Source organism: Periophthalmus magnuspinnatus, chromosome 2, assembly GCF_009829125.3.
Source record: "Periophthalmus magnuspinnatus isolate fPerMag1 chromosome 2, fPerMag1.2.pri, whole genome shotgun sequence".
Taxonomy (NCBI): domain Eukaryota; kingdom Metazoa; phylum Chordata; class Actinopteri; order Gobiiformes; family Gobiidae; genus Periophthalmus; species Periophthalmus magnuspinnatus.
The window spans coordinates 2,736,949-2,753,566 of record NC_047127.1 but is presented as its reverse complement, the minus strand read 5'-3'; the positions used below and the strand labels follow the sequence as shown (position 1 = coordinate 2,753,566).

Here is a 16,618-nt window from a genome sequence, read left to right as displayed (position 1 = left end):
TGGCTCTTTGGTTGCTATGATACTCGCGGTCCAAATTCCAAATACGAAACTCGACTCCAAATTAGCCGCTATAACTGCTAGCCTCGATTAGCTTCATTTGACTGGAGCCGAACGCCACTTCTTTATACCGTCTGTGGTTCAGATCCAGTGATCCTCAGGTTGACGGTGCGATTCCAGCTCCCACAGGTGAATGCTGCCGTTGTGTCCTTGGGCAAGACACATAAACTGGTGTGTGAATGTGTGAGTGTTTCCTTGATATAAAACGCTTTGAACCATGAAGGTGTAAAAATCGCTGCATAAAAAAGTGACTATTTACCATCGAGCACAGCATTACAAGTTTATTAACAGCAAAAAACACAATTACCGCATATTTAACAGAATAAATTATATATTTTAGGCTTAATTTACACAGTAGTAAACATGTACAGTGTCAGGTAGGATTCAAGTTATAGTATTTAATTTTAACAAATGCAAAAAATATATATATAAAACAAGGTTGGAACTTTATGCCGTGACAAATTTTGGAACTAATTAATTTATAAAAGAAAAAAAAAAAGAAAAATTATGCGAAACACCTGAGTAGGAAGTGGCTCATGTGCGTGTAGACGTGTTGATAGGCTGCTCCTCCGAGGCCGTGGTCTTTGTCCGTGTACCACTAAAAAAAATACACAAATCAAACAGTCAGGCTACAGTTTCATCGTCGCTGCAGTTTATGAAGTCTTGCACAAACAAAGTAATAGCTCCTTCTGACTCACCATGGAGTCAAAGTCCACCTGCTCCTCCACTAAAGCCTCGGAGATCTCCGCGGCCTGCTGGAAGTGGACGTTGTCTAAAGAAACAAGTCAGACGAGTTAGTTTAATGAAGGTCAGATGCTGCAGGTGAATAGGAAAAAAAACTTAAACTTAGACGTATCACTTTGAAACTCGACCTGTAGTTTACTTATATAAACGTAAGAAACAAATGTATTACAAGTTTTTCATCATGTAACGTTTTCATATAAAAATGCAGCGTTTTATGTGTAAAAATGGACAAAATGGAAGATTTTTTGGGACATTCAAAACAGAAACATGAAAAGAGCAGGTTTGAATTTTTTGTTGACATAAAATATTTAAGAGAGTTTTTTTTAGATATTTTATTTAGTATCTGAGTAAACTAGATTGAAAAATTGCCCAAAAATATTAAAATTTTACTTTTTGACATAAAATATTTAATGACAAAAAATATACAGAGAGTTTTTTTGATATTTTGTTTAGTATTTGAGTAAACTAGATTGAAAAATTGCCAAAAAAAAGAAGAAAAAAAATCGAAATTTACTATTTGACATATAATATTTAATGACAAAAATATACAGAGAGTTTTTTTTAGATATTTTATTTAGTATCTGAGTAAACTAGATTGAAAAATTGCCCAAAAATATTAAAATTTTACTTTTTGACATAAAATATCTAATGACAAAAAATATACAGAGAGTTTTTTTGATATTTTGTTTAGTATTTGAGTAAACTAGATTGAAAAATTGCCAAAAAAAAGAAGAAAAAAAATCGAAATTTACTATTTGACATATAATATTTAATGACAAAAATATACAGAGAGTTTTTTTTAGATATTTTATTTAGTATTTGAGTAAACTAGATTGAAAAATTGCCAAAAAAAATTCAAATTTTGCTGCAGTTTTTGGAGTTAAAACTTGATTTATTCAAGTTTTAACTCCAAAAACTGCAGCAAAATTTGAATTTTGAAGATGTGGAATTAGATATTTTAAAAAATCCTTCTGTATGTTCTGTCAGAACCTTATTAAGTTTAAAATTTGGTGGTTTATGTGCTACTTTAAAAGCTGAACTTTATGTCTCTTTGGGGAAGTTATAAGGCCCCAAATTCAGTAACTCTATGGCTATAAGTTGATTAAATTAAATATTAAAACATGTTTGGGTGCAGAGTGGACCGTTCTGTTGTTTCCACGTGAAAACCTGTTGCTAAGAGTCCAAACTAACCAAAAATGTAAAAAGTAGTGTCTCTCTTTAAGGTTCAAGAGCAGAAATAATCCACATTTGAGGCTTTATTACCGTCTGCCGTCCCGTGAACCAGCAAATATTCAACAGAGTGGAAGTTTTTCGCTCTGGCTGTGACCGTCGAGTTCTAAAAATGAAGCAGAGTGACGTCGATTTAGCACTTTTTCATTTTTTTACAAAAGCCTTAACAGTCTGACTTACATTATAGGCGTCTTGGTTCATGTGAGGAGGGTTCATGTAGCGCTCAGTGTAGATCGAGTCTGAAAAATAAACATTTAAAACATCAAAAATAACACACTCCCAATGCTACTATAACAGCTATTTGTCTATTTGTGTTATTCGTTTTGTTCTAAGATTATATTATTATTTTTGTTTATTGAAAATCTGTTTATTTTTGCAGATTTAATACATATTTTTAACGGTCATCTTTTTTATTTACGTTGAGAGCGGGATTTGAACCGCCAACCTTCAGTTCTAAGCCATTATCGCCCCTGTGTTAGCATTTCTTATGTTTCGCTAATTTGTTTTGACTAATTTCTTATTGCGTACCTTAGTATCTTTTCTCTTTCTGGGGCTTAGGTCGACCCACAGACTGTATGAAGAAGCGGCGTTCGGCTCCAGTCAAATTAAGCTAATCGAGGCTAACAGTTATAGCGGCGAATTTGGAGCCGAGTTTCATATTTGGAATTCCGACCGCGAGTATCATAGCAACCAAAGAGCCAATCAGGAGCGAGGCTGTTGAAGGTAACGCCTCTTCCTGCTCACATCGCTGGTTTAGAAGGGAGCGGGCGCTTAGCAACGCTGTCAATCAAACCTGTTGCTAACGCTGATGTTCTTATATCTTGATTTACGGACACAATAGTGAAATAAAAGCCCCAGGATCATGTAGAGCGGGTTAATACGAACATTTTAAGTAGTTACAGAGCAAGAGGTGATAGTTTTACACGATCACTTCCTGTTTGGAGCACGGCGGCTAGCAGGTTAGCTATGTCCATTCATATATACAGTCTAAGGAATAAACCAGAGTGCGCCTGGATGGATCTATGGTTTTTCCCCTTGTCTGTTTGCTGCTCACCTGGAAATAAATCTACGGAAATGCATCTTTGGACCTGGACATTGATTTTGTAAAGTTGTACGGCGTAAAAGCACGTTTCCACGGCGACTATAAAGTGATTATTTGAGTTTGTAAGTTCGTTTTTCGTTGACAAATGGTCACTACAACTAAAGAAGGACTGTTTTTCCTCACAAAAATGGCCTCTTTGGATGAGTCTGGGGAATTCAACAGACACCAGAACGAATTCTTACCATAGAATTTCCATTTGGAGACGGGAGCTACGGCCATTCCACATTTGAAAACCCCACTTCCTGCTCCCAGCGCCATCGAGGTGACGTAGCCTCCATAGGACTGCAAAAACAAACACTTTAGCGTGTGTTATTTTTCATTTTAAATCATGTTTTCTTTCTGTCTTACCCAGCCCCAAATGGCCACTCTGTCCTTGTCAATGAACCCCATTTTGATGAATTCCCTAAAACGCAAAACACTGTTAGCTCCGCGCGTAATTAGCCACGACTTCCTGCTTCCCACAAAAACAACAGAGCGAGGGAGCGTTTCCTTTCCTTACTTGGCTGCTGTTATCTGATCTTCCACCTCATAGGTTCCTAAACGTTGATAGAGTTTATGCATTATCTCGTCTCCTTGGTAACCACTTCCTCTCCCGTCGAAACTGGCCACTATGATTTTTTCGGTGCTGGCCAAGTACGTGGCCCAGTTGACTCTGTAGAGGTAGTCCACCTTCTGACTGCACGGACCTGCGTATCTGCAAACACGACGCAGAGGAGTGTGTTAATATTCTAGTTTTTATTGTAATCTTAACTTTATGATTTACTTTTTGGACTGTTTATATAAATGGACATAGCTAACCCACTAGCCGCCACGTTCCAAACAGGAAGTGAGCGTTTCCGGTTCCATCGACTCTGGATCCGCGCCACATGATCCTGGTGTTTTTATTTCACTTTTCAGTCCGTAAATCAACATGTGAACATTAAAAACAGACGAATCAGGCGCCTTCTTTCCCCGAGGTCGCTCCTGTTAGCGTTAGCAACAGGTTTGACTGACAGCGTTGTTCTCTGTACAGTCGGTGGCGATATATCGGTATCAGTATCGGCCAATGTCAATACAAAACATTTGCAAGGACTAAACCAGGACTGAACCAGGACTAAACATGGACTAAACCAGGACTAAACCAGGACAAAATCAGGACTAAACCTGAACTAAACATGGACTAAATCAGAACTAAACCAAGATTAAACCAGGACTAAAGCAGGACTAAATCAGGACTAAACCAGGACTAAACAGAGACTAAACCAGGACTGAACCAGGACTGAAACAGGATTAAACCAGAACTAAACCAGGACTGAACCAGGACTAAAACAGGATTAAACCAGGACTAAACCAGGACTAAATCAGGACTAAACCAAGATTAAACCAGGACTGAACCAGGACTAAACCAGGACTAAAATCAGGATTAAACCAGGACTGAACCAAGACTAAAACAGGATTAAACCAGGACTAAACAGGGACTAAACCAGGACTAAACCAGGACTAAACCAGGACTAAACAGAGACTAAACCAGGACTGAACCAGGACTAAACCAGAACTAAACCAAGATTAAACCAGGAGTAACATGGACTAAACCAGGACTAAACCAGGTCTAAACCAGGACTGAACCAGGACTAAACCAGGACTAAACAAGGACTAAATCAGGACTAAACCAGGACTAAACCAGGACTGAACCAGGACTAAAACAGGATTAAACCAGGACTGAACCAAGACTAAACCAAGATTAAACCAGGACTGAACCAGGACTAAACCAGGACTAAACCAGGAGTAAACATGGATTAAACCAGGACTAAACCAGGACTAAACCAGGACTGAACCAGGACTAAACCAGGACTAAACCAGGACTAAACACGTTGAATCACTGTTTGAGTTTTGTTCAGTTAAAACCTAAACATTCTTCCTGAAGATGTGACTCAGACCTCGACTTTGACGATGTTTAAATCCAAACTCAAACTGTTCTGTTTATCTGCTGTGACTGAAAGGGGTTTATTCTGCACTTTTCTCTTTTAATGTTACTTTTATGATGATTATTTATATTTTAATTTGTTGTATTGTGATTTTAATGTCCTTCTTATTTCATAAAGCTCTTTAAATTACTTTGTGCACTGTCTGGTTCTACTTTAATCTTTCTACTTCAACTTTCCACTGCATTATAAACCCAGGTGTTTTCCATGATGCAACTGGAAACGTTCCGATATATTGTCCGATCAAATTCCAAAGCTATTCCCAGTGCATCCCAGTACAAGTGCGGTTTTATGGTCTTATCTTATCTTACACGTCGATGAGAAGAGGATACTTCTTGGACTCAGCGAAACCTGGAGGTAACACCATCTGGTACCACAGATCTGCAACAAACACAACATTTTATCATCTTTTATTCAGTCAAACCAGTTCATCGTCTCGTCGTCTCTATAATTAGTCGTCACTTACCAAATCCGTCAATTTTAATAGTTGCTCTTTTCACTGTCGGCATCTGAATGGTGGAAATTAGGTTTGCAAATTCTGTGTTATCCTCCAGAGACTTCGCTACGAAATTAAAACATTTTTAGAACAAGCACCACTGGAAATGTTGAATTCAGTTTTTATTTGACTTACTAACTCCTTTGGTCACGAGAGAATGTTGCGGGATCCCAGGTCCTGCATTATGAGCAACAGTATTTTTAAATTATATATAAACTGTCAATCAAAAGTTGGACATTCAATGTTTTGGGGTTGTTTTTTTCCTTTTTTTCCCCTACTTTCTACATTTTATATCCACACAGGAGGTATCAGATATATGAAGTAAAATATATGGAATAATAATAATAATAATAATAATAATAATAATAATAATAATAATAATAATAATAATAATAATAATAATACACTTAAAAATAAAATAATAAAAAAATAAATTTAATTAATTAAAATAAAATAAAAATGGCACATATGTGTATATTATTATTATTATTATTATTATTATTATTATTAAATTAATACATGTATTTATTTATTTTTATATATATTTTTGTATTATATTTTATATTCAAATCCTCAAAATATCCACCCCCAGAGTTATTTAATTTTTTTTCTTTACTACATAATTACATATATCTCACTTCATATATTTGATGCATTCTGTCATTCTCATTCAGTGTTTTATTTTTTAATTTTTACCACTTTCTATGTTTTATACACATATAGAAGATATCAAATATGTGAAGTAAGATATATGAAATTAAAGAAAAAAAGTTAAATATTTCTACTAAATATTTTCAACAAAGCAAAGGGTGGATACTTTGAGGATTTGAGTATAAAATATAATTTTAAAAAATATTTAGTAGAGTTATTTAAAATGTAGAAAGTAGTAAAAATAAAGAAAATTTTTTGAAAAAAATAGAACAAAAATTTGAAAAAAAATGAAAAAAATTCAGAGAAATTGAAAAAAATAGAAAACTCATGTTTATAATATTAAAAATTCTAAATGAGCACATATAAACACTGACCGTTGCAGCTGAGCCGATACGAGGAGCCGTTTGAGCTCAAGTAGACAGAGTTATACAGACAGTCTGGATGACAGGTCAGACACGACTTTGAATCGGCGCCTCCGCTCCAACTGAAACAGACGGGATAGGGGAAAATGAAAATACAAGGTTAAAAAAATAATAATAAAAAATAAAGAAAGAAATTATTAATAATAATAATAATAATAATAATAATAATAATAATAATAATAATAATAATAATAATAATAATACACTTAAAAATAAAATAATAAAAAATAAATAAATTAAAATAAAATAAAATAAAAATGGTACATACGTGTATCTGTAGACGTTCCTTCCTCCAGGCTTGCCCTCATACTCATTACTGACGTAGTATCTGTCAAAATCCCATGTCACTTTGAGAAGTTCTTACATTAAATAATCATTAATAATATTGACACTTACACACTGTCTTCATTCACCAACAAAATACTGACGACCTCCCACTTTCCAGACGTGACTGGCTCAACAACGCCCTGAAAAAGAACAAACACTTCAGCAAATTTGGATGAATTACGACTGCGAGCGCCTGATTTGTCCGTTATTAATGTTCACATCTTGATTAAATAGTGAAATAAAAACACCAGGATCATGTAGAGCGGGTTAATATGAACATTTAAGACCAAAGTTCTCACAGCTCACCCCTCTAACACGATGGATGTGTTTGTATTTGTTCTTGTCGCTCATGATCAGGTAGTAGGTCGTCTTGTCTGCAGCAAACACCGGCTCTGAGGGGGAGAACTGCACACGGCAAATACATGAGATCAGAGACTCAAAACACGGAAACCGCACACGTGAAGCCTACCGTACCCGTCCGACCCAGCCCGTGGAACTGCTGATCTCCAGGCCCTGAGGAGAAGAGAAGGTGAGAACATAAGTAAAACTGTTCAGCTTGAAAGAGAACAAAAATGGAATTAATTTAGCCTCATCTGATCAAAACACATCTGTTATAGTCTATGATGTTCTGGAGTAAAGACGCAACGATCCGAGGTGTTCCGATCTGATTCTGATGCCAAAGCTTTGGATTTAAGTCTCTGCCGATGCTTGATATCAACCGATACCAGAGCAGAGACTGAAAACATATATTTATTTCCTTTAAACACACACAAGATGAGGTTAAATTGATCTGGAAGTGTTTTGTAACTGTTGTTTATCGTTTAAAGCGGGGGTGTCAAACTCAGTCCAAGGGCGACATCGGCAAAATGGTTGCCCTCAAATTTGCATAGATGTAAAAAATATGACTGTGTAACTGCGTATCTCTTGATAAACTGACATTTTAAGACTGTCATACATTTTAATTTACCTTCTTACGGGCCACATAAAATGACGTGGCGGGTCAGATTTCGCCCCAGGGCCTTGAGTTTGACACATGTGGTTTAAAGTCACTACAGAACAGCTTTGTAAATGATTATGAGGAGTTTTAAGACAATATTGGCCAGTAAAATGACTCATTACACCAGATTATCAGCCAAAATGAGATATAGATGGAACTGATATCTTTGAACCGATATCCAGCCACTCGAAATGTTTAATATCAGCCGGTATCACACTGACGCATCCCTCGTCTTGATGCCGTATCTTTTGGCTTATCTCAGTCGATTTGCTGCACGAGGATCTGTTTGGTTTTCACAAACAAAACGTTAAAGACGATCACGTACTGTATCGCCACTTCGTTCATATCACCCACAGACTGTGTAAAGACGTGGACTGAGTGAGTGTGACGTCACCCACAGCGTTCAGCTCCAAATGAAGCTCATCGAGGCTAGAGCGGTTATAGCGGCAAATTTGGAGTCGAGTTCCATTTTTGGAATTCCGACTGCGAGTATCATAGTGACCAAAGAGCCAATCAGGAGTGAGGATGTTGAAGGTAACGCCGCATGGGCACTTCACAATCCTGTCAATCAAACCTGTTGCTAACGCTAACGGGCGCGACCTCGGGGAAAGAAGACGTCTGATTTGTTTGTTATTAATGCTCATATCTTGATTTACAGACACAATAGTGAAATAAAAACCCCAGGATCATGTAGAGGGTTAATACGAACATTTAAGACCAAAATGAAGAGTCTGAAGCAGCAGTTAGTCCTGGTTTGATCCTGGTTCAGTCCTGGTATAGTCCTGGTTTAGTCCTGCTTTAGTCCTGGTTCAGCCCACGTTTAGTCCTGGTTTAGTCCTGGTTTAGTCCTGGTTTAGTCCTGCTTTAGTCCTGGTTTAGTCCTGCTTTAGTCCTGGTTTACTCCTGCTTTAGTCCTTGTTTTGTCCTGGTTTAGTCCTGGTTTAGTCCTGGTTTAGTCCTGGTTTAGTCCTGCTTTAGTCCTGCTTTAGTCCTGGTTTAGTCCTGCTTTAGTCCTGCTTTAGTCCTGGTTTTGTCCTGGTTTAGTCCTGCTTTAGTCCTGCTTTAGTCCTGGTTTAGTCCTGCTTTAGTCCTGGTTTAGTCCTGGTTTAGTCCTGCTTTAGTCCTGCTTTAGTCCTGCTTTAGTCCTGCTTTAGTCCTGGTTTAGTCCTGGTTTAGTCCTGCTTTAGTCCTGCTTTAGTCCTGCTTTAGTCCTGCTTTAGTCCTGCTTTAGTCCTGGTTTAGTCCTGGTTTAGTCCTTGTTTTGTCCTGGTTTAGTCCTGCTTTAGTCCTTCTTTAGTCCTGGTTTAGTCCTGGTTTAGTCCTGGTTTAGGCCTTCTTTAGTCCTGCTTTAGTCCTGCTTTAGTCCTGCTTTAGTCCTGCTTTAGTCCTTCTTTAGTCCTGCTTTAGTCCTGCTTTAGTCCTGCTTTAGTCCTGCTTTAGTCCTGGTCTGACAGCAGCAGTTACAGAGAGCGGAGCCACAGTTTTCTAATATAAACTGAAGTGGAGCCGAAGTGGATGGATCCGGGCGCGTGCACATGTTCACTTCCTGTTTGGAGCGTAGCGGCTAGCAGGTTAGCCACGTCCATTTATATAAACAGTCCTTCCTTCACATCACCACTTCCTCCATATCTCCACTTCCTCGTTCTGTTGTCGAGATAATGACGATACAGGGACCGTCCCCGTCTTATCTGTCCTCTGTGACCTGCAGTTTAAGCTCCACGTAAACCAACAGTCATCAGGAGAACAAACCTCAAACCTCAAACTGATCTTTTTTTTTTTTTTTTGCGTAGAATTATGAACATGTTTTTAGTAAAGAACAAAAGAAACGTCTGTAACATCTCCTGATCTTTTCTTCCGCCGTAAAATCCCCAGTTCCTGCAGCTGTCTGTGTGATTTGTGTCGACTGTAAAACGGCATAAATCTTGAGTCTCTTTAAAGTACTTTTACTGTGGAGTCCATCTTCCTCCTGCCCGCTCACAGTGAAGTACCACAAATACACGTTCAGAATACTTTTACTTTACTAATTTAAAAGAAATATATTTGGCTTTGAACTGCACAGGATTAGTGAGAATAAACAACAGCATCTTGCATAATTTAAAGTGGCCGTATCACGCTGTTTTCCGATCTGAGTTCTTCTCTCAAACTGAAAACGCTCTGTTCCACCTTGTGATGTCATCATGTGGTGATACAGGAAGTGCTCCGCTGTGTTTTTAAACTCCACACACCTTCATTTCTATAAGCATTTGGATCATTTCAGCTCTGGAACCACCACTTATCTCGACCGAGCTAAAGGTAAAACCCTGCATATTTAGGCTGAAAACGCTCTGTTCCACCTTGTGATGTCATCATGTGGTAATACAGGAAGTGCTTTGTTGCGTTTTTAAGCTCCGCCCACCTTCGCTAGAATCATTTGGATCATTTCAGCTAATCTGGAATTGCCACTTATCTGTACTGAACGAAAGGTAAAAGGAGCTGTTCACTTGAAAACTACCACTTCGTGACATCACAAGGTGGAACGGAGCGTTTTGAGCTCTGAAGATGTTCCTCAAACATGTGTGAATGAAACAAAACGCAACTCCAGATGTGTTTTTGAGATTATAACAGCATTAGAACATGACTTAAACCTGACAAGAGTATATTTTGTGTAATATAGAACCTTTAATCCTTAACAAATAAAGCATTTTGTCACTATTTGTTTTGTTTTTTACACTTTAATATAACGCAACTCGATGTAAAACTATTCTAAGTGATCAGACTACAGTACTCTGATTGGCTCATGCGTGAAAATACGTTACTAAACACATTTTACTTCTGGTATTCAGTATTCTGTAACTAAATACATACATAAATGAACATGAAGTCTCACTTTACACTTTAAAATATCTGCACTAAACTGGACACTTTATAACACCGGTCACTTTCTGATGCTGCTGTTGTTTATATTGTCTACCTCTAAGTATTTTATTTTTAAACATATCTTTTTTAAACTTTGTGCATGCCCTTATTTGTATTTATTCACTGTTTTTATGTTGAACTTTAGAGGTTCCTACTTTGTGACCTGTATCACTGACAATGCCAATAAAACTCTTCTAATTCTGATTCTGATAAATACATTTTCACAGTATTTTCCCATCCCTGTCACAGACTCTTACCTCGAAAGGCTCCCAGCTGCCTCCGCTCTGGTTGTAAATCTGCAGCAGGACGTGGGACTGGACTCTCTTTTGCCACTGAACGGCTATTCTCTCGTCCGTGGCCCATGTGACGGTGGCTAAATAATGCTCGCTACGGGGTTAAAGCACAATCAGACACAGCTAATGTCGTTTCCTCGTCACAAACGGACCTGGAGTTGCGTTTTTGTTTCATTCGCACATGTTTAACACAAAAAACCCTGCGTATTTAGGCTGAAAACGCTCCGTTCCACCTTGTGATGTCATCATGTGGTGATACAGGAAGTGATTTGTTGCGTTTTTAATCTCCCCACACCTTCATTTCTAGAATCATTCGGATCATTTCAGCTAATCTGGAATTACCAATCGCTACTAAACTAAAAGGTAAAAGGTAGCAGTTAGCTTGAAAGCTACCACTTCATGACATCACAAGGTGGAACGGAGCGTTTGGAGATAATAAAGCGTTACTCAAACATGTGTGAATGAAACGAAACACAACTCCAGGTCTGTTTTTGAGGAGGTAACAGCGTTATAACTCGGCTTTAGCGGGACTTTGGCGTACCTCGAAGCGTACGCAGCCGGGACCATCACTTCGCTGATTTTCGTTACATTATTGACGTCGACGACAAACAGCTTCACCGTCGGGTTGGTGGCACCTGCCTGAAAAAAACAAAACAATCACAGACAAAGTTTAATCATCACAAGTCTCAAAAAAACACCTGAAATATCCCCAAACGGTCAGCTAGCTTACTTTAGGATATGGAATGCTAACAGTCTTTGGGTACTGTCCGTCTCCAAACCACGTGTACTCGATGTGCGGGACCAGGGAGTCGTTGAAATGGGCGTAAGCGACAAACGCTCCTCCGGGAGACCACCACAGGCCCTGATGGGACGAGAACATCTCCTCTGCACAAGAAAACACGTTTGGATGATTTGGCTATTCGAAGAAATACGTAGGACTGGAATTCCCCTTCAAAATGTTGGGAAATATACTCGAGAAACAGGAAGTTAACAGTGTCCTCGACCTTTTCACCATCCTGGAGTGTTCTAGTTTGTTATAGATCATAGCATAAGTAATGTTTGTGTAATTTCCCCAATGTTTTAAGAAAGAAAAGTGCTCCAAGATCGCCTGAAATCCAGAAGTCTGTCCAAGAAGGAGTGAAACCACAGATATTCAGTGGAAGTAAATGAGTCGCTTAGGAACTGTACATGGACGCACACTTTCTATACGACCTGTTTGGCTCCAGAACGCACATTTTGTCAATGCTTTATGGTGTGATTGACAGGTGGATTAGCCAATTGAGGACATGAGTGATTCATCCGTATCGAAAAAGATGAAGATGAAACAAATGGGGGATGAAAAACATGGCGGAATCACTAAATTCTGTTAATCTGAGGTGAGATAAATGTGGCTTTTTTGGTAAATTATAGGCGACCAGTGAGCTTCTTTGTTTCACGTGTGTCACAGAAAAAAACGAATTCGATTGGACGATCACATTTTCAAGAGACCAAAAATAAACTCAAAAGAACAAACAAAAAACAAAAAAACAAAAACCCCAAAAACTCAAAATAACAAAAAATACATATAAATAAATAAACTCAAAATAAGGAGGAAAAACAAACTCAAAATAACAAAAAAATACACATAAATAAATAAACTCAAAATAAGGAGGGAAAAAAATCTAAATAAGGAAAAAAAAAACGAAAAAAACAAAAAACAAAATAACAAAAACAAAATACATATAAATAAATAAAATCAAAATAAGGGGAAAAAAACTCATAACAAGGAAAAACAAACAAAAAAAAAAAACAACAAAAAAAAATCAAAATAACCAAAAAAATACATATAAATTAATAAACTCAAAATTAGGAGAAAAAAAATAAAAATAAGGAAAAAGAAACCCACTCAAAATAACAAAAATAAATAACAATAAACTCAAAATAACTCAAAAAAAAAAAAAAAAAAAAGAACCCCAGGATCATGTAGAGGGTTAATACAAACATTTAAGACCAAAACGACGAGTCTCACAGCAGCAGGTACAGAGAGAGGATTGACAAGTTTTCAATAGAAAGTGAACTGGAGCCAGATTCAGTGGAGCAGGACGCGCAAACATGATCTCACTTCCTGTTTGATTAGCTACGTCCATTTATATAAACAGTCTATGGATGGAGATTTAAAGCCAGTAGCTGATTGGCTAAAAACCGGCCTAAGTGTAAATTTTTTGTGAAGTAATTCCGATAAACATATTTCGCAGGGACACTGGACATCGCAGAACTGACCACACCCTGTTAAAATATTAAAACAATGATGATAACACTGTGGGGAGTTAACCATGTCCTGTTTTGCAATGATCGAGTCGTCCGTTAGTCACAAAGTAAGATAAACCCACTTATGAAACTTGTGAAATACTGTATATTTGAAGTAAGTTTGGTGCAGTTCATACAGATTTTAGTGGGAATTTTACCTTCATACACCCAGTCCGGAACACCATTGAAAATCTCATTCTCTTTCCCATTGTACGTGACTCTCTCTGAAGGCACCTCGGGGCTAGTCTTTACGTACACGTCATTGTTCCACACGTAGGCCTGAGAATTACAACAAAAACATGCGTATCTGAAGAGGTCTGTGGATGGTGAAACCCACTCCAAACCTTTCACTTATTAATTCTGACTTGAGACGTACGAGTTTGTGTCCCTGCGGAGACCAGGCGAAGAACTGGACTTGGTGGTTAACGGACACGACTTGTCTGGAGAGGAGTAAAAATGCAAAAATTCAGTATGAGTCGGTGATGTTTGCGTGAGTTTAGACCATAGACTGTAGAAAAAAGTGGACTGAGTGCGTTCGGCTCCAGTCAAATGAAGCTAATCGAGGCTAGCAGTTACAGCGGCTAATTCGGAGCCATATTTCCAGTTCCGAGAGCGAGTATCATAGCAACCAAAGAGCCAATCCGAAGCGAGGGACTTTCTGCAACCATAGTTTAGCAGGGATTGCACGATTAGCGACGCTGTCAATCAAACTTGTTACTAACGCTAACGGGAGCAACTTCAGGGAAAGAAGGCGCCGGATTCGTCTCTTATTAATGTTCATATCTTGATTTTACAGACACAATCGCGAAATAAAACCCCCAGGATCATGTAGAGCGGGTTAATACGAACATTTAAGACCAAAATTTCAATAGAAAGTGAATTGGAGCCAGAGTCAATGGAGCAGGAAGCGCGCACACGATCACTTCCTGTTTGTAACGCGGCGGCTAGCAGGTTAGCTACGTCCATTTATATAAACAGTCTACGGTTTAGACGCACTTACTTTTTCGCCAGATCGTATAAAGAATATGTCGCAGTGAAGGAGTGTCTCCATAACTGTAAAGACAAAACAAAATATTAAAATTAAGGAGATTTGTGAGGAGAATTTTGACATTTTGAGGAAGTACCTTGGTGTAGTTGCTCATAAGTGCCACATATTTGCGATCTGCAGACAGCTGGTAATCGTAAGCCTTGAATTCTTGCTGCGTTGAAAAGAACATACACATTTGCTGAGTGAGGGGATCCACAGACGTTGGTCATGTTTTGGGATTACTCACAAATATCTCTGTACTCAAGAACAGAGTGTTTTCAGACGTGCTGGGGTTGTGCAGATAGACGGAACCGTTGGCTTTGTGGAGGTATTCGGTATCTACAGGTGACAGAGGAGTATTTTTACACTACAAACATGAGCAAAAGCAGCACTTTAGATGTTGTGTGTTGTGTTTTCACAGAGCAGACCTGAGATCCACCTCATGTTGTAGGACTTGGGTTTGAGGGAATTGTTGAAGACGTCATCCAGGGAGAAGAACCTCTGATCTTCACCTTTCCCATTGTCTTTGAAAAAAAAAAAAAACAGGTTAAATATTCCACTGTGGCTCTGTTACCAGCTCATCACAGTCATAAAACAGACAGATAAAGCGCGCGCATCAAGACAAGTGGAACATTCTTTGCGTCATCGTGCGTAAAAAGAGCACATCAGCGCGCTGCGTAAAAACTCACCAAAAATAACTACTTTACAATTCTCCTTTAGGATAGTGACGTAAACACAGTGATACGAGCCATAAAAGGACTTCCACCTTTGTTTTTTTCAGTGGTTTTTTTGATTGGTTCCTGTCTTAAAGGCGCGTGTGACCCCGGCTGTGCGCTAAAGTGCCGTGCGTAATTACGCAGACCAGGTACTCACCGTTTAAGAACACAACCGTGGGCACTACAATTAAGATGGTAACTACAGCCACACTCGCAACTCCCAGCAGGATTTTACAGAGGGAAACCTGACAAAACAAAAGCAGAATGTTACCAAAGCGCAGGATGAGGCACAATCAGGCAAAAGGAAACGGCAGAACACAGAACAAACCATTCTGCTGCTGCGCGTCCCGAGTCCAGAGCGCGTCCGATTGACAACTGTACGACACTGGAGTTATGCGGCTCTCGGGCTTTTCCAGTTAAATATTATCTCAGCTCAAGTTTCAAAGGTGGCACAATAAAGGAGCTGGGGCTGGAGTAAAGTTCACCGACCTTTAGCGCGTAGCCGAGCTGTGAAACTTAAGGAAGTGTGAGGTTCCCCAAACTGCGCCTCGCCACGGGCTGAGTCTCATTCATCCCAGAGGCACACGCGCCCTGACACGCGCCCTGACACGCGCCCTGACACGCGCTTTGGGCAGAGTGTGGGTCAGAAACACCAGAGCACAGTCCTACCAGTTTAATTTACATGTAGGGCTTAATGAACATGTAGGTCAATCTTCACCTGATCACATCATCTCAATGAATCTAGAGCTTAAAATGTAAATCTGTGCAATTCTATAGAATCACCGGGTTTATTAATGTTACCCACCTGGTTCTTCCTACTTCCTACCTACTCTTTCTTTCCTCTTCCTTCCTTCCTTCCTTCCTTCCTTCCTTCCTTCCTCCCTTTCTTTCTTGCTTGCTTTATTTCTTCTCTTTCTTCCTTTCTTTCTTTGTTTCTTCTTTCCTTCCTTCTGTCCTTTATTGCTTGCTTTTCTTTCTTTTCTTGCTTTCTTTCTTGGTTGCTTTCTTTTTTCTCTTTCTTTTTTTCTTTCTTTCTTTCTTTCTTTCTTTCTTTCTTCCTCCCTTCCTTCCTTTCTTTTCTTGCTTTCTCTCTTGCTTGCTTTATTGTCTTTCTTTTTTGTCTTTCTTCTTTCCTTCCTTACTTGCTTTCTTTCTTTGTTTCTTTTCTTCCTTCCCTCCTTCCTTCCTTCCTTCCTTCCTTCCTTTCTTCTTCCTTTCTTCCTCCCTTCCTTCCTTCCTTTCTTGCTTGCTTTTCATGCTTTCTTTCTTCCTTAATTCCTGCCTTCCTTCTTTCTTTCTTTCTTTCTTTCTTTCTTTTTTTCTTCATTTATCAGGGACCTTGTACAAATTCATTAATCTCACAAAAGAAAAGATCATTTGTACCAGATTTAGCTACTGCTGCTTTCAATGTGTC

The 16,618-nt window shown here is 38.6% G+C and overlaps 1 protein-coding gene across 1 annotated transcript; it reads right to left on the bottom strand.

Annotated features, from left to right (window-relative positions):
- Positions 1–323: 323 nt before the first annotated feature.
- Positions 324–15,737, bottom strand: LOC117382118 (dipeptidyl peptidase 4-like). The gene is made up of 26 exons (XM_033979163.2): positions 15,533–15,737; positions 15,362–15,449; positions 14,917–15,012; positions 14,736–14,827; positions 14,586–14,660; positions 14,462–14,514; positions 13,838–13,901; positions 13,620–13,740; positions 11,906–12,060; positions 11,717–11,814; positions 11,140–11,269; positions 7,465–7,503; positions 7,297–7,395; positions 7,060–7,130; positions 6,932–6,991; positions 6,616–6,725; positions 5,726–5,767; positions 5,561–5,656; positions 5,406–5,475; positions 3,633–3,827; positions 3,482–3,536; positions 3,316–3,415; positions 2,212–2,270; positions 2,065–2,137; positions 756–829; positions 324–655 (listed from the first exon to the last, which is right to left on the bottom strand). Exons 1-26 carry the CDS (start codon positions 15,533–15,535, stop codon positions 563–565), a joined length of 2,211 nt encoding a protein of 736 aa, XP_033835054.1. The 5' UTR covers positions 15,536–15,737; the 3' UTR covers positions 324–562.
- Between the last annotated feature and the right edge of the window lie 881 nt (positions 15,738–16,618).

Excerpts from the sequence above, each read along its gene's own strand:
- LOC117382118 (XM_033979163.2), bottom strand. Across the intron at positions 11,270-11,716 it reads CCGGCTGCGTACGCTTCGAG|CGAGCATTATTTAGCCACCG; the intron begins GTACGCCAAAGT and ends TTAACCCCGTAG. Across the intron at positions 656-755 it reads AGGTGGACTTTGACTCCATG|TGGTACACGGACAAAGACCA; the intron begins GTGAGTCAGAAG and ends TATTTTTTTTAG.